The 18,914-nt window shown below is 39.8% G+C and overlaps 1 protein-coding gene across 5 annotated transcripts; it reads left to right on the forward strand.

Annotated features, from left to right (window-relative positions):
- The first annotated feature begins 468 nt into the window (after positions 1–468).
- LOC131229500 (B3 domain-containing protein REM16-like) lies at positions 469–15,061 on the forward strand. 5 transcript variants are annotated; one of them, XM_058225465.1, is made up of 5 exons: positions 469–514; positions 8,018–8,143; positions 8,891–9,413; positions 10,386–10,603; positions 14,397–15,061. In XM_058225465.1, exons 2-5 carry the CDS (start codon positions 8,036–8,038, stop codon positions 14,751–14,753), a joined length of 1,206 nt encoding a protein of 401 aa, XP_058081448.1. In that variant the 5' UTR covers positions 469–514; positions 8,018–8,035; the 3' UTR covers positions 14,754–15,061. The 5 variants fall into 5 exon arrangements, with proteins under 5 accessions (XP_058081448.1, XP_058081447.1, XP_058081446.1 ...); XM_058225464.1 differs by lacking the exon at positions 469–514 and adding an exon at positions 5,154–5,246; XM_058225463.1 differs by lacking the exon at positions 469–514 and adding an exon at positions 7,611–7,772.
- The last annotated feature ends 3,853 nt before the right edge of the window (positions 15,062–18,914 follow it).

An 18,914-nucleotide genomic window follows, 5' to 3' on the forward strand; every position in this document is an offset into this window, starting at 1 on the left:
ATCCCACAATATATTCTGGTCCATTACTCAGGTTGGCCATACATAAGGGAGCAATGAGGGCAGTTGAAAGGGGACACCCACTATAGAAACTTCTAGATGAATGGGGGGATCCATCATGTTGTGTATATGTCATCCAACCATTCATCAGGTGCGTCCCATCACGATTAGTGGACAAAACCAATTCCAAAATTTTGTTAGGCCGCAACAAGCGAACACATAGGTTTTAGGCATACTTGTATATTGATCCTGCGGCGTCCCACCTGATATTCAATCAGAATTATTATTATTTTGTACCGTTCATATGAAGATTCTAACCAGATTGACGGTTTGGATTCAATATAAAAGTCACTGGAGTGACTAATACAGTTGAAGCGCATGGTAGTTACGGTGGGTTACAACGCACCTTATTACTGGGCATTCTGTCCTCACCTTCTTTTACCCTTCTGAGTTTTTACTTTTTACCATAGGCTCTTCAGATAAAGCCGAGCAGAAGAGCATACTGTCCTCACCTGCTGTAAGTTTCGACCTTTTTCTGTAGAATCCGAATATGGGAGGGACACTCTTCACCGTACACGTGGCATGGTTACGTATGAATCGGGATCGTCCGTATAGTGGGCCCCACGGTGAATGGCCGACGCTTCTACTATCTCGTTCTCCATTCTTGGAGATTTTTGGCACGTGGTGCATCCACCGTTCGATCCAACAGGTCAATGGCTCGGATTGCCGAACCGTGGGCCCCACTTGTCGGATTTGAGAACTCGTGTACATTCTATGGTTTCTATGTTGGGGAAATGATACAGTTATAGTGGATTCGGATTCGGTAGTAAGGTCGTTACTGGTCTGTGCTGGAAAAGCTCTGTGGGCCCACCATGATGCGTGTGTGTTATCCATGCCGTCCATCCATTTTTTCAGTTCATTTTAGGGCATGAGCCCAAAAATGAGGCAGATCCAAATCTCAGGTGGACTCCACCACAACAAACAGTTGTGATTGAAGGGCCTGTCGTTAAAAGCTTCTTGAGGGCTACAAAAGTTTCTCATCAAGAGGATATTTGCGTTTTCCCTTCTTCCAGTGTCTGTGTGACCTGATCAACAGGTTGGATGGCAAATAAACAATACAGTGGGCCCTAGGAAGTTTTTAATGGTGGACGTTCAATCTCTACTGTTTCCTATGGTGTGGTCCACCTGAGATTTTATATCTCCTCATTTTTGGGTTCTTACCCTCAAATGAGCTGTTAAAATGGATGGATTGAGTGGATAAAACACATACATCATGGTGGGGCCCACAGAACCTACCGGTACCGAGATCTCGGTACTGGAGGAGTCACTACCGAGTCTGAGTCGTTCTATGGTCTATATACTGTACGTGTGGCTGGGATTCTTTTGGATTTGGAATTTTTATGAGGCCGGATCCAGTACAAAGTTTGGTAGGTTGAGCTTAACCTACAACGCGATGTGTGGGGCCCACCATGATATATGCATGACATCCAATCGGTACATCATTTGCCCTCCCTCATGTTCTCCTTGACGCCCAAAAGTCAGGTGGGCCACACCATGTAAAATCATGCCTGGAACCTCTAAATCACGTGGTGTGGCCCATTCATACCTGTGGGATGCATCTTCTGAATGGATTCAATGCAACATGAAAAAAGGTGGACCCCCATACCATCTTTGAATGGTCGGTGTCCGCATCCCATCCATTCTCAGTGGTGTGGTCTGCAGGAGTTCTGGATTGGAGTGATTTATGAGATACAAGGAGAACATGAGGGGGCTCACATGATGGATGGATTAGATTTCATTCCCACCTCATGATGGGCCCCATAGATCAAGTTGTAGGTTAAGCTCAACCTACTAAGCTTTCTGGAGGATCTGGTCCTTTTTATTTAATTTTAATGTAGGCCCTACTATTGATTGCACATTATTTAGATATGACCTGGATCGACTTTTCTACTTGCTGTCACGTTTTCATAGTGAATAGTTACATTCAAATCAATGTGATTAACTGTATTTAAAATTTAGAGGATGCTAATCACTTCAACACAACTAAACAAATCATCAAACATGTAGAGTATAAGAGAGATTTTTATTTTTATTTTTTAATGTAGAAAATCCTCTTATGTGAAGGAAAAAACCATAGTACTAGTCATCATAAATCCATTATAAGAAAAATAATGGAAGTACAATCATCAAACGACTTCTATTGGATACTTAAATTATATCACCCAAAGTTGGATTACAAGAACCAGTGAAAAAAAGATTTTTTTCACCAACTATGAATTGTAGAAAACTCCCAGCGCAACCCTTGGAGGAGACAATCGAAGAAATCGGTGTTGTGTATGAACCTTCACAGACACGGATGCAAAAATTCCGGTGGTAGAAGGCTCTTGTTCGTCCTCTTCTACAAAACCACTTCTCTCTTATTCTTTTTATTCTTTTTCTCCAAAAAAAAAAAAAAAACCTCAAATATAGCTAGAACTCTCTTAAGCAAAAACTTCATTTTCTCTCATTTTAGTTTGGCCAAAAGACCAAAATACCCCCACACATGTGGCAAAATATATTACTTAAGCCCACATATGTGGGTCCACCTGCACATGGGGAGGGATCCCCAACAAATAACCACCATTGACCTTTTTAAAAAAATTTCTTTAGTGTTGGTTTTGAAGGTCACTAATCATATGGCTAAGATCATCTTATTGTGATCTATGGATCTCTAAGGTTATACCCCACAATCTAAACAATCTTGAAACAGATGTACCCCTTTAACACATGCCATACCTGTGATGGATCTGACCATTTATGAGGTGGGGCCCACTGGGAAACATTACTCTGGCCTATATGTAGAATGGTCCACTTACAAGCTGGGTTGTGTACTGTCAATCCCTTTTCTAACTGTCTGTTTATTCCACACCTTCTATCAAGAAAGCAAGCTAATAGACTGGGAGAAAGCATCTTCAAGTCGTGTTGCAAAGTTGCTTTCTCTAAAATATATTTGCCCTCACCCTCAGGAATGAAATACAAGGAAGCCCAGCTATCTTTTGTCAATCTTCAACAAGTAGTGTTGGATGGTCAACCTAGAATACCTCCCCCAAGACCTAGACCTTTACCTTTACCTTTATAGCCATTTAGGAGACCTTTGAGTTGTGTTCTGTCTGTTTAGAGCACTCACATGCCTATTCATGGCACCCCTTAAACCATTTGAATATATGTTGTCCATGGTCAAAAAAACAATTGCAAAGTAATTTCTACTTCACCCAATGGTCTATTTCGAACTTATCATATAGGTGCAGTCAACCACCACCCGGCGGCCCGTTAGTAGACCAATCCAACCAACCAATGTAGCCACACTACCGCTCCACCTAAGCCCTTGGTTCGACTCGGGTTCAGGTCAGATTGGAAAAAGTTTTAAGGCTTTTCAAACATGCAGAGTACAAAGTGCGCCTTAGTGTCACCGTGTTTGGTTAACATTTTGGGGTAGGTGATTTTGATTCCTAGAACTTGAATATGTGCTTTTGATTCAATTAAGTTGGAAATCATTGGTGGTGGTGATCATTTTACAAAATGGTCTAATCATTGATCTAGACCACCCATCATGTAGGTCCTAGACCTTGATCCATTAATGACTGAGTATTGCAATACCTGAGGAGTGTTACTGTTAGGAATTATTGTCACTATATATATATTTTTTAATAACATTTTGAAGTAGGTGATTATGATTCTAGAATTTAAACAAGAGCTATATTCAATTATAAGTTGGAAATCATGGGTGGTATTGATCGTTGCAGAAAACAGTCCAATCATTGATCTAGACCATCTGTCATGTGGGTCCTACACCTTGTTTCGATCTCTTAAAAAATAACTTCACTTGGATGATCCTTAATGACTTGGGATATGGAGGGTCCACACTAAGCATGCTATGAGCAGTCCAATCATTGATCTAAATCATCCATCATGGGTCCTACACCTTGTTTGCCCATGCCTATAAAAAACCACTTCCATCAGATGCTTTTACCCATCCGTTTAATGATTTGTGAAATGGACGTCTCATATTGATCATACTACAAATGGTCAAATAATTGATCTAGACCATCCGTCATTAGTCACAACCTTGATTGCCCATCACTATAATCGGCTTTGTTGGATGATCCATGGGAAATTGATGGTCCATATCATTAGGAAATGAACGGTCCATATTAACCATCCTACAAACGGTACCATCTTTGATAGACCCTCCATGTGGGTCTCAACTTTGATTGCCTATCCCTCTTAAAAGATCACTTTGGTCAAATATCCCGAATATCACATGTGGCTCACTTCACATGAAGTTTATGTTTTATATTGTTTCATTTCATTACTCTTTTTTTTAGTCCTCAAGGCAATGTGTTAGTACAAAGTTTAAGCATATGGGCTTTGGTTATTGACTAACTTAAATATGGGAGTATGTTTGTACCTGAACATATATTATGAAAGCCTTAATGATAATAAGAGAAGAAGTTGGAGGCATTACCACCTTCTAAACCTTTATCTCTCTTCTTGTGCTTCTTTTCATATTCTTTCTCATCCATAATCTAGCTCAAGGAAGATTTTCAATCAAGAAAATGTGAACTTTTTACAAATTAAACCTGAAAATATTAAGCATTTTATTGATAGGTATTTGTCAACATAACATATTGGCTAAGGGTTCTATATGACGCACTTCACTGATGCTTTGAACAAATATCGGTTTCGTGTATTGTATTGTTCACCACCAACATTGGGTCGTGTGTTGGTTTGTTTCGGGCCATTATAGGTCAAGATGGTTGTATTGTCCATGTACGAAACCAGTACTGGTTTCAGATGTTAGCATGTCTTTTGTACGGTGGCCCACACATGCAGACGCATGTGCGTACGACCACTTTGGCCTTTGGGTTTTTGGAAAACTTGAGCCCTGAGTTTCAAGATCCAATTATAAAAGGAAGGTTTACATTAGGGGAAGTTAATATGTGTAAGGAATGAGAGTTCATATAAGACTTGGTTTCTATGATGGAAAAGGGATTTAAGCCTATAAATAACAAAGATTCTTGCCCTCTCCAACAAAGCTCGAAACATGTGAGGCTATGTATCTATTGCATGCACTTGAGGGTGAATTGGGGAGGATGTGAGCCAAGGGCATTGGCATGTGTAGAGAAGAGGGAGAGACAACCAAGGCCGTTCATCATCAAGTCCGATCACCTAGAAGAGCGTCGTGCATTCTCACTTTGGCATGGCTCAAGGTATGCGGCCTATACCTTTTCTAGCTCATAGTTTTTCTAGTTGATGTCATTGAGTATGTATACATTTCATGATCCTAGCTATGGAATCATGATCGTCAATTGGATTCCAAAAAAAAAAAAACATGTGGCATTAGAGCATATGATCTGAGACTGTATATATGCAAATACCTGATCAATAGAAAAACTTATGACCCTGCCTGTCCTGTGGTGTTAAAAATCACATCATTGATGGCCACTTGAGTATTGGATCAATGGTAATTAGTGACCATATATATGATAAACGAGCTTGTTAATAGATCTCTGATCACAACTTAAACCAAGATGCGCATTGCGCATCCAAATTCACATGTTGTATGATGCACCATCCCATACATTCTAAGGCATGTGTGCATAAAGGAATTCATGTCAAAATGGGGTACTGCGTGTGCGCTCAGCTTTAAATTCAGTGACTTGATAATCAACAGTTTATATACTTTATGGTTCTTGGTCTTCTGTCTGGATGATATTTTGTTGACAAATAGTGATTTGGCATTATTGTATGAGACTGGGTCGTTTCTCATTAAGAACTTTAAACTAAAAGATATTAGTGAGGTAGCTTTTGTGATGGGCATCGATATATCACATGATAGATCTTGAGGCATGATTGGGTTATTTCAAAAGGTCTATATTGAAAGAGTTTTATAGAGATACAGCATTTAAAATTGCTCATCTACCGACGTGCCAAGTGTGAAAGATGATTAATCTAGCCTATTGCAATGTCCTAAAACTGACCTAGAATGTAAATGAATGAAAAATATTCCTTATGCTTCCACAGTTGGTACTCTGAGGTATATCCTGATAAGTACAAGCCCTGATATTAGCTTTGCAATCGGTATGTTGGGAAAATAAAGTGATCATGGCATGGATTATTAAAAAGCTGCAAAAGAAGAAGAAGAAGAAGAAGAAGAAGAAGAATTGATACAATACCTGCAAGGAACAAAAGACTACAAACTCACATATAAGGACCAATCAATTGGAGGCGATCGTGTATTTAGATTCGGATTTTGTTGGATGTCAAGACAATGGAAACTCACATGTAAGGACTGATCAATTGGAGGTGATCACAATTTCACGGAGGAAGCAGTCGATTACGGCTGCGTCCACATGGAGGCTGAGTCCGTGGTATGCTTTGAAGTCATGAGTCATGACTCATGCATTGTGGTTGTAGAACTTCATCTTAGGACTTGGAATTATCGACACTGTTGACAAGCAACTGAGAATTTGTTTTGACAACACTGAACAATCTTCTCTTCTAAGAACAATAAGTACTCAAGTGGTGCAAAGCATATGGAAGTCAAGTATTATGTCGTTAGAAAGAATGTCAAGAATCGTCAAATATCCATTTAATAGATTAGTACAAAGCAAATGATTGTGGATCGCATAACAAAAGTATTGGTGTCAAGGTTCTACAAGGAGCATGTAGAGAAATTGGGCCTTATGAGATTCTTTTGATTTCATTGTTGATGCAACAATATATTATTAATGGATGATATGTTTTTCTTTAATTTTCCATATGTGCGCATATAAATTTGTATGGATAAAAGATGATAGGAATAACCCCTCACAAAGTCCTTATAGCAGGTAACATGTGTAATCAAGCATGATCAGCCCATGATCCTTCCTATTAATTATGTTGAATGGGATTGCTAGTGTCAGAATACATGGAAGAGAGTATGCCTATGTTGATGTATAACCACCATGATTTACACCAGCAGTTTCATTTAATAAGGATTTATGAGTTGTTAGTGAAGTGAAGTTTAGTAAAGTGAAGTTGTGATTGGGTTGTTTTTCAAATCGTGCATGTATAAAGGTTTCTTTGAATATAGAGCCCATCAGCGTTGTTTTAAAAAATTAGAGGTTTTGGACAATCTTGACAGGTGTTTAGAATGTGGATCAAGTGGGAGAATGCTAGCATGTCTTTCATGAAGAAATTCAGAAGGAGAAGGAGAGGAAGAAGGAATTGATGGAGAAACCCTGCTATAAATTCTTTATTTATAAGCTTTTTACAAGAGGTATAGAAGGAGAATGAGAGGAAGAAGGAATAGGAGAAGAAGTAGAGTTGGAGTAGGTTTCTCCATTGCAAGGGGGGATCCTCCCTTAGCATTCCATACAGTAGCCTAGATGCATTCACATGCATGCACACGCACGTGCGTACAGCCACTTGGCCTTAGGTTTTTTGAAAAACTTGGGACCCAACTATAGAAGGAAACTTCACATTAAGGCAAGCTAACATGTGTGAGGAAGGAGACTCTATGCATGACTTGATTTTTATGATGGAAAAGAGCATCCAAGCCTATAAATAAGAGAGACTCTTGGCCCTCGGTGGGGCTACCCATCTATTGCATAAGTCTTGATGGAGGATTGGGGAGAAGGTGAACTAAGGGCATCGACCTGTGTAAAGATGAGGGAGAGACAATCAAGGCCATTCATGATCAAGTCTGACTACCTAGAGGAGTGTTGTGCATCATCGGTTCGACATGACTCAAGGTATGTGGCCAATTTGTTTTCTCGTTCATGGTTTGTTTAGTTGATATTATTGTGTATGTATGTGTTTCACATTCCTAGCTATGGAATCATGAATGTTGATTCAATTCCACGAAAAAAAAAAAAAAACTAACATTGGATAATACTTTTACCCTTGCTTTGTTCGTTGGTTTTGATCATGGGCTCACATGATACATTGCTTTCTTTTGCATTATCTCTATTTTCAATTTTATTTTATTTTATTTCAGAGACAGTAAACCATAGACATGGTAGAGAGGTGTGGGGATTGTAGAAAATATGAAGAGCATATCTACTGGAACCATCACGATGTGCGTTTTTTTCAGCCTATGTACACTGACTCCTTCAGAAGCCTTGTAAGTAAGAACATCTTTATTTCCAACTCCTGCTCAAGCTTTCTTGCTTAATCATGGCCTGTTTGAATGTCATATGGTCACACATCTTTCATCATTCAAGATTCCATATGGTTTGTTAAAAGTGTGTGTGGTGTGCGTCCCAGTTGTGGGCCACGCTGTGGATGGGGGCCTAACTCGAAAATTGCGTGTACGGACAATCCCAACTATCGGGTTGGTGGCCATCATAGTAATTGTCTATGGTTCAAATTCTGTGAGTAGATGTCCATTTCTCCTGTATGTGCTTTCAAACACTTATTTAGCTCTCCACAATTTTTAATTTTTCGTTGAAACAGATCAAGTTGTCGTTCTTGATTGGATAAAATTTTCATGTTTCTCCCCTTCTCTTGAATTTTCTAATCTTTTGTGTGTGTGTGTGTGTGTGTGTGTGTGTGTGTGTGTGTGTGTGTTATGTATTAAATATCAAACTTTTACTGTAGTAACCCTGCAATCAGATGTTTTTAAAGAGAAATACAGCTGGTAATACATGGCCAACAGTTCATACACAATGGGAAAACGTTCACCATCAGAAATCTGGGTTTGTTTGATGATGGTGATCTTTGTTCCATTGCCTACCATATGAAAAATCTGCATCTGGCCTGAATGAAAATACTGGTACATTCTGGTACATTGGTTTGATTGTTGTTTAATACCTCTCTCTCTCTCTCTCTCTCTCTCTCTCTCTCTCTCTCTCTCTCTCTTCTCGTATAGAGTATCCCGAGGAAGTTTGTGCAGCAGTTCAGAGAGGAATTATCTGACACCATCACTCTCAAGGGTCCCAGTGGTTACATGTGGGATGTTGGATTGATTAGAACAGATGATGAAATGTCCCTACAAAATGGTTGGCGAGAATTTGCAGAAGAGCACTCTTTAGTAGTCAATGATCTATTGGTATTCACATATGTTGGAGATTCTCAATTCGACGTCTTAATTTTCGGTCGTGGTGGCTGTGAGAAGGTCGGATCATATTTCATTAGAAAATGTGGGACTAACCAATATAAGAGCAAGTGCCAGCAGAAAGAAGAAGCAAGCAAGGATTTCACAGGACCTTCGCATGCCCGAATGGAGAATGCGAGGGACAGCCAAAAGACTCCGGACCAATCAACTCATTTCAAGCATCCTCAATCTAATGGAAAGGCAGTGAAAGAAACTCAATATGTTCTGAGGAGGGGTAACAGAAAAATTGGAAGCAGAGGATTATCTGTTGATACTGAGAGTCGAAACAGTGAACTTAGTAAGTCTCTCTCTCTCTCTCTCTCTCTCTCTCTCTCTCAACTCATTGTGTCCATCATTTGGAGATTTTTCCCCATGTAGCAAAACTGCTCCATTTTTTAAAGGTTGCTCCATTGGATAACATGTCGACATGAGCTGTAGTTTACGACACAATTCCTCTTTTCTTGTGTTTTGGTTTTACATACATTCATAACTTATTTTTCCTTTAAATCCGGCAGTCCCTAGCCTGCATAAAGGAGTGTTGATGTCAGGTAGGCAGCTGGTCATCAAACTTCCACCAAGCTTTCATGAGAATGAAAACCAACCTCAAATAGTTGAAGGCTATGATGGTGGTGGTGATATCATATTTCTTTATAGCTAGATAGTTATTAGTATGAGGTTTGTTAATTTCAAATGCTAATACACTCACCTACTGGGTTGATATCTGTCAATGTGTGCTACATCTGAACTGTGCTTCAGCTGGGCCTCATTGTGTTGTCCTCGCCTGAAAATCCGGCTGGTCCGACTTTCACGTGGACCATCGGAGGGTTCTTTTCAATGGTCATTCTTCCTATCCATGCATGACTCACCTGATGATACCAGCTTGTCTTTTGGATCTGGGTCATTTTCACTTGCAGCCCATCTAATGCAAGTGAAAATAACTCACCTGACTCACCTACTGGTCATTTTCACTTAACAGATCAACTATCAGAAAGCTTACATCTGCAATCCTCTAGTCTTTCCATAGGTCATTCTAATCAGTAAACCTCTATTGCTGTATGCTATGTTTCTTGATTACTTCTATATGATTTTATTTCTGGAATAAAATTTTGCATGAAACTAGAGTTATATTGACGTGTTGGCTTATTGGGCTTTTGGGGTTGCTGTGTTTGATGCCTCGTTTTGTTGACAAGCCCCAGTACCACAGTTTTTCATTACCTCGTTGGTTTCAATGTGGTACTGGTTTTTTAAACTGATTTTGAATAATATGCAGAGTCTTCCAAAACCGGGAGGTGTGATGTTAAGCAACGATTGGATTTAACACCGCTTGATGGATGCCTATCATATCCCTTGCATTTTATATCGAACAGGAGACCTGTAACTGAGGAAGAAAGAGATCGAGCATGGCAGTTAGCTTCAGCATTCAAAACTGTTAAGCCTTCTTTTAGAGCAGTCATGCGATCGACTCATGTTTGCAGAAGATTTTATATGGTTAGTTTCAGAACTTTTTCCTCAAGTCCATTAGTAAATGTTAGTAGTAATTCTTCGAAATTTGTTGGCAAGGATTCCGTTTCTGTTTATAATCTGGTATTTCTACAAAGGCTGAACATCTGCCAATTCGTTTGGTATTAGCTTTCATAACTTCATATTGATTGCATGCTTATATGTTTAGTCTTTGTTTGGATACTCCATTGAATCTTATTGCCATAATCCAATTCAATAAAGTAGTAATGATCAAAGTAGGGTCTAGCCTCACTCCCAAATAGTAATTCAGATTGTTTTAATCCAACTTGAAACACATGGAATTGCAAGTGGGGGTTGACCATTATCACGGTCTGAAATGACCCATCTCCATCATTTGTTATTTCCTTTGCATTTAATGAGATTGTCTCAACTCAGTTCAGTTGTGCATCCAAATGCACCCTTATTTTTTCCATGTATCATTGAGAGGGATCCATCATGAATGTTTGTCTTCTGGATGTTCCTATGAGGGCTGTTTGTTGGACAATTCTTTTGAATACTGGTAGTAATTTAAATTCATTTCGTGGTTGTATCATATGCAATCTTCTTTATTTTAACGTTGTTTGAGATAGTTGGGAAAAAACCCAGACGATGCTGCAAGTATGGTTTTAATGTTTATGAGTTTAAAATTTAACTATGGACATTATGTGATGCATTTGGTATATGATATAAAAAGGTACAGACAATCAATTTTAGCAATTCATATAGTTTTGATGAATAAGATATTATTATACCATAACATAGCTACTCGGGCCCTTGGGGTGAGTTAGGGTTGAGGATGTGTGCATGTGCTGGAATTGTAAGAGGAGGGTAGGGGAAAAGGAGTGTCACACACCCGCACGCACGCATGCACACATGCACCTCCGTGTTCGTGCTTCAACCCATCGGTGCCGTTTGTGATATGGCTCAGCTCACGCACACACGCACGCACGCACGCACGCACCTCCGTGTTCGTGCTTAAACCCGTCAGTGCCGTTTGTGATATGGCTCAGCTCTAGATGTGTAAAATAAGACATAAGGATGCATGATCATGTAATCTCAGATATACGACCTCTAATGAACAAAGAGAGAAAAGAAACAGAAAAAAGAAGCAAAAAAAATTGGGTACTGTGTGCAAGTAGGCGACATTATATCATGTGGTAAAATGGAGGTGGGTATTGCCGTGTTCGAATGCTGAAGTACCAGAAGAGGTGTGAGGAGCAAGCGAGTTTAAAGCTATAGTTGAGCTTCAGTCCTTTGGCTATCAGGGGCTGCTTCTCATGTTCTTTCCCAATCTCTCCCCTCTTTTGGAAATTCTTTTGTACTTTCCAATTCTTGCCCTTTTATAAGGAACTACTCTTATTCATAGCTGGCAGGGAAAGGTAGTTATCCATCCCATGGCCAATCTCAGTTTCCAGCACTTAATAGCCTATGAGAAGGTGAGATGTGGTAGCCAAGTGTTATGTGTCAGATCATGGTGAGGTGCCCTAATGAGATGCAAATGGCAAGCAGTCCTATGAATGAGGAAGCTAACATGCCCAATATGAGAGGCCGGCCTGAGGTGACTCCCAAACTCCATGGGATAGATCCCAGCAACAGGCGGGTGCTTGTACATGTGTGTGTAGAGCTTCATCAGAATGATAGATATGTGGGTTTGAAGGGTAGCTCGACCAAGTGTCTAGGTTTGGTGAGTAGTGAACCCATTCCCACTTGCAAAAAGACGTGTAGCAGCGGGAGTTCTCTTGCAAAACATCTCAAGATGGATTATTGGGCCAGAAGGTAGTGACCTCAACTTGCGAAGAGCTCCTTGGAATCACATGAAGAAGGTGGCAATGCCTAGATGGGATGCTTGTGGAACCTAATACATGTCTTGAGTGCTATCTCACCTATGGATCCCACCATTATCTAATTCCAATCTGCTTTCACTTGAAATTTTGAGGATGCCAAAATCAGGTTAACAAATCCACAGAGTGCAAATAATGCTTTTAGTGTGGGAGGTTTAATCATCATGGGCATAGCCTTGCTTAGAGATCCAGGATATTTTGTAGATAGAGCTGATGCGATAGTCCTTTGCAATCCTGTCTGCACATATTCCACTGAAAGTAAAACCTCCCACCATTGAACCAAACAAGCCCTCAAAATATGATGTCTCATCTGTAGAAGGGGCTGCTAGGCTTTTATTCTCTGATGAAATGTTCCAAGCTACTAGCATCTGTTGTTGTTAAATTCTTTAGATTTATGTTTTAAGGGATTGGTTTCAAATACCATAGAGAGAAATTTGCATTTCAACATGTTCCTACTTCACAAGAATCATATCATTCACTCAAAATTGGAATGGTCAAACGTTTTACTGTGTGAGTGTGCATCTGTAAACTGCTATATTGTAAACTGGAGTTGATAAAACGAAATTACAGATAACATGCTTGAATAATGTCGATGTTCTGGTGAGTTGATTATGACTTCTTCTTTATTGGTGTTAAGTTGATTATGACTACATAGCAAGGTATTCAATAACGGCCACTGTCATTACCGTTATGATAACAGCCCATAACGGCCGTTATGGCCTTCTTTTTATATTTTTTTTCAAAAATAAAAAATAAAAAAAATGTATTGGCTCCATAAATGCCATTACGGCCCCATATCGTGTAACGGTTGCCACTGTTACCATTATGTAACAGACTAACGGCTGTAACATAACCGTTTTTAGATACCTGGCTACATAGCAATCCTATGTGATTTATGGATAGATTAAAAGTTTGAATTCCTGAAAGTTTGATGTCAACATTTTAGCATGTTTATTTTAGCTACATCATTTTGTTTTCCTAGAATTTCATTGAGGGTGGGTTTGGTTGCACCAAATATCATGAAATCTCATGATACATGATATTTGGTGCAACCAAACACATCATAAATAAGAATGTCCTGTAATGTATAATCCAATCTTTTCATCTGATTTGATACCACTCACAGTTTTGCTCTATGATTCTCCTTAAGCTACTTCCCTTCTAGGGTTCTACTACCACCTATATAGATGTCGTTTGGCCTTCCTACAAATTTGGAATGCAAAGTTGCAAATTCATGATGATAACTTTGTTTATGCTATTGAACTGAATCACAAAAATTAGTTTAATAGAGGAAATGACCAAACTGTAATCATCTTTTTATTATTAAAAGTAAGGAAGTAGCTGTCAAATTGCATTTACATTTCTTTCTAGTCCAACTTGAAAGTCACATGTTTGCAATTTGAATGCTAGCTCCTCAATATGAATGCTAAGGCAATTGCAATTTGGTCATTTTCCACTTCACTGAACTAATTAATGCAGTTCGATTCAATGGTAAACCCAAACACAGACTGAGATATGGAAATGCCTGCATATGAGAATCCTTTGTTATAGACTTGTGGGAACACACAAACAGTTCTATGGTCTTGTTTTGCTTTTTACCAGAGGCATCATATGATCCAAGAAACTTGGAATTGTATAAGTGGGTCCCATGGTTTGATGAACCAAATTGTTGATCTGATGACCCACAGTGGATGGACCATATCCAAAGACTTCTCAATGGGTCAAAAAGATGGTTGTGGCAAAAGGCCAAAGATTGCCTGGTTAGGATCTTCCAATCAGGGAGAGTTGTGGGAAACAGTATATTCATGGTGGGGTCCATCAATTCATCCTCTTCTGGATCAGCGAAACCTAAGGATCATGCAATTCCACGCCTACGATACTGGGAACCATTTAGATGTTTGCTCTTTATGACAATTGCATCATTGTTTCCATCTCTCCAGACAATACCTGCTGAATTTGTGAGGGACCATCTCAACTATAAATCTCAACTGGTCACCATCAGTATCCCAAGTGGGGAAACATGGCCCGTTTTCTATCGTCACAGAAATACAGGACTATCTGGACTAGGCAAAGGATGGGCGGACTTCGTCTTTGACAACAATTTGGAGGAAGGAGATGCGTGTGTCTTCGAGCTCAGCAGGAAAAGGGAACTGATAGTCTTGAATGTTCACATCTTCCGAGTCGTCGAAGAAGTGGTGCCTCCGATTCAATTTACCAACCTATCAATGAAAAAGAAATTATTGAACACCAGTAAGAGAGGAACCCGCAAAGGAAGGTGGACTCGGAAGCCCATGTGAGTTGAATACAATTTCAGTAATGCATTTTGAACATAAAACAGTATTTTGCAACTACAGCTAGCCATACCATATAGAAAGGAAATGATACAGTTCTACATGCTGTGTGTGAATCTACATAATACATATACACATGCTAATGGGTCAGCTTGTTCTTAAACCCTCCTTTTTTTTTTGTTTGATTCTACTGTATTGGCTGATATACCATCCTATGTAATCATCACTGTTCATACTAGTTTTAAACTAGCTTTAAATTATAAGCTGGTATGATAAAGCTTTGATCTTTTTCTATGCAAAACTAATGTTGGATTCCATGGTTTACAGCCAGCATGGATTGATGACTTGAATCCAAATCGACTCGGACATGGTCACACTCAATCGGGTGTTGAGTCACCCCCAACTCGGCCAAATTGGTTTGATTCAGCCCTGACTTAGATGAGTCATGAATCAACTCCAGACTGGATGAGTTGGCCCCAACTCGGCCAAATTGACTCGGACATGGTCACCCCAAAACTAATGTTGGATTACATGATTTACAGCCAGCATGGATTGATGACTTGAATCCAAATCAACTCGGACATGGTCACACTCAATCGGGTGTTGAGTCACCCCCAACTCGGCCAAATTGGTTTGATTCAGCCCTGACTTAGATGAGTCATGAATCAACTCGAGACTGGATGAGTTGGCCCTACTGGCGGAGTCTTATTCCATGACAGTTCTTTGGATCAAGATGTATATGATGGATTGTTGATGACAACTACTTGCCAAGGATAGACCTGCTTTTCCCATGTCCCACCAGATGGTGGCCCCTTCCCCACCCTTTCAGGTGGCTGGCCTTGAGGGCTGGTTTTTGTGAACTTTGGTTGGATGATCATTCTATACTATGGTTGTTCAGTGTATAGGTTTCTTGGGTCCATACATGGTTAATCTGACAATTGAACCGTTGATTCGCAGGGTCCACTGTAGGTGGCTATGGTCTAAAATTTCTCTGGTTGAATCTTTCTTACCGTTTGATTAGCCGTTAGTGAAAATTAGAAAGAACTGATCATTTACAGGCAACAGGTAATGGTAGCATAGCTTGTGATACTGTTCCATTTTTCTAGCTAACATGCCATTTGTATAGGAAATCAGCACCATGAAAAAGATAGGCCCCACAATGAAGATCACCATTCAAAAAAATCAGGCTGATCCGACCAGTAGATGAGCCGTACCTGTATTTTGAGTCAAGAATGTTGGTTTTCCACTGATTCCAACAGTGTGGCCCACCTGATTAGAAATAGACCTTTTATGTCAGGTGATTTTCATGGTAGGCCCATTGTTTTTGTGGTACTGATATCATACATAAGTGGCATGTTATTGGGAAAGATGGCAGGGTATCACAAGCTGTTGTACCTTGCCTATAGGTGATCAATTCTCCATTAGAAAAATATGGTGCTTTGCTATTTGAGCACTATAACTTATAGTGCTCCTGGTTGCATTGGTTCCCTTGGACAATCCAATTGATTGATCTGAACCATCCATTAACTTCAGAACAAATTTCTTGGGCTACCATGCAAAAATCACACTCAATGAATTATCCATCTGCCCTTAATTTGGCCTTGGTTTCTACAGTCATCCTTTATCCAAGCCATAGATGGGATGGTTACAATTTGCTTTTTTTTAAAAAAAGTTATTCTTTAGAATCATAAGCAATCCATGATGGTTCCCAACGAATGGATGGATCAAATTGTTTATTGGACCTATTTTTGTGTAAATGATCTTGGCCGGCTGTTTTTAAGGCTATTGATCAAATGGTTGATATTTGTCACATAGGTGCAACTTCTTCGCAGTATACCATGAAATGTGTGTTAGACTTAATGAACAGTCCAGATCAATGGAATGGACGGTGTCCCGATGCAGCTAGAGCACTGGAGCATTTCTCTTTAGACAGGTTAGCCAGAGAGATGCACCTTTTTTTTAAATTTAATTTAATTTTTTAATTAATTTATTTTTAAAAATTTTTTTTTGGGTTAGCTTGTTAGTACACACCCATGTCAGTACACACACTCCATGTTAGCCACCCCCACTACCAAGACCTCAAGTGTTGAAACGAGGTATCTCCACTCAGTCTGCCAGTTGAGCTATGGATCTGGGTGTGCCAGAGAGATGCACGTCTGGTCTGGTATTATGTTTCAGGTAATGGTCCTATGCAACTCATTTGGTGTATCGAACGTGGATGGACCAATCATCATTCTGGACTGTCCATTTCGGGGTCCGATGGCCATTTTGTCAAAAAAAAAAAAAAAAACCTCAATTTGACACCATGGCTTTCAAAATGCACAGTAAAAGCTTAAAATAAACGATCCTTTTGTGATCAGCATCTGTTTCTAGGCCACCAATCCATGGTATGATTCAATAGAGTAGCTGGCAAGCAAAGTTATGGATGGCCCATTAGATGGATGGTCTGAGCTGATGTTTGGATCATCTGCATGTCCACCACCATATTCTCGCTGCAAATGCTAAGATGGCATGCACACATCTAAAGGTGCAGACTCACATTCTAACAATGCAATGTGGATTTGGTTGATGGGGAAACGCAATGTGGACTGTCCATTTCGTGGTCCACACCATTTAAAGATGGCATGCACACATCTAAAGGTGCAGACTCTCACACATCTAAAGGTGCAGACTCACATTGTTAGACTCACATTCTAACAATGCAATGCTAAGACTCTAAGAGTAGCTGATGTTTTATATCTATGCCATCCTGCCATCTCATTTTAAGTTACAAGTTAAAAAATGAAGCAGATCCAAATCTCAGGTAGACCACACCACAGGAAAAGGTGGTGATTGAACACCCACCATTGCCACAAAAGTATTGGATGAAGCTGATATTTGTGTTTTCCCATTATCCAGGACTGTATGTAACCTTATCAACAGGTTGGATGGCAAACAAACGTTACAATGGACCCTAGGAAGTTTTCAATGGTGGGCGTTAAATGACCACTGTTTTGTGCGGGTGATCTGCTTCAGCATGCTCTGTTTGTTTTCTGATTAATCGGAAATAGTTGGAAATTGATATTAATTATTTACCACTGTATTTCCAACACCATTCTCAATGCTGAATGTAGCTTTTTTTGCTTCTTGGACTTTAAAATCTAGGCGGGTGCGGATTTCATGTGAGGCCCATTGTGATTCATATGGCTTATCCACACCGTCCATCTGTTCTACTAGCTGATTTTAGGGCATGAGCCGAAAAATGCGGCAGATCCAAAGATCAAGTGGACCACATCACAGGAAACAGTGGAAATTGTATCCCTACTGTTAAAAACTTCTTGAGGAGTCTAGAGGTTTTGGATCAAGCTTTCTCCTTATCCATGTCCGTGTAACCTCATGAACAGGTTAGATGACAAGATGTTATGGACCCTAGGAAGTGTGGGCCACTTGAGCTTTGGATCTGTCTCATTTTAAAGCTCATGCCCTGAAATGTTCAGTAAAACAAGAAATGGCCTGAATATATCACATACATCACGGTGGGGCGTCTATGTTCTCAGTCCATGAAGCACCTTAGACGCAAGAAAGAACTCCTGCTCCGGCTACTTCTTGATATTGGGTTGCGCTCACCCCTTCGTTTTAGGGTTAGCCCACAAATGTAAATCCGTCCTTCCCGGACAGATTTTCGAGACAGAAATAGGCCCTTGAAATCAAAGGGAGGAAAGAAACAATAATGACATATTTACCATGTATTTACTGCTGAAATATAAAAACAAGTAATAAAAAGGAGGCCATTGCCATTGGTAACAAGTGGATCGTCCATTTCCTAATCAATGACCATATGGCTCGAAACCTGCAATCGAATTGAAGTGTCTTTTCAGGAGAAATCAAGGATCGCTGACATAATAGATGGTCCATGTCAATGATCAAACCTTTTCTAGCATAATTACTAAAGACCATCCATTTTCTTAGCCATAATTCGTTGGCTATGATCATCTAATCAAAGTGTCCTTCTGAGAGGCATGCACAATCAGAGGTGGCGCCATATATAGATGATCTAGATCAATAATTGAACCTTCTCTAATATGATCAACCACCATCCATTGCAGCCATTGATCTGATGGTTCGAATCATTTAATCAAGGTACTTTTTGAGAGAGATGGGCAATCAAAAGTGGGACGCATGATGGAT

This window comes from Magnolia sinica, chromosome 16, assembly GCF_029962835.1.
Source record: "Magnolia sinica isolate HGM2019 chromosome 16, MsV1, whole genome shotgun sequence".
Taxonomy (NCBI): domain Eukaryota; kingdom Viridiplantae; phylum Streptophyta; class Magnoliopsida; order Magnoliales; family Magnoliaceae; genus Magnolia; species Magnolia sinica.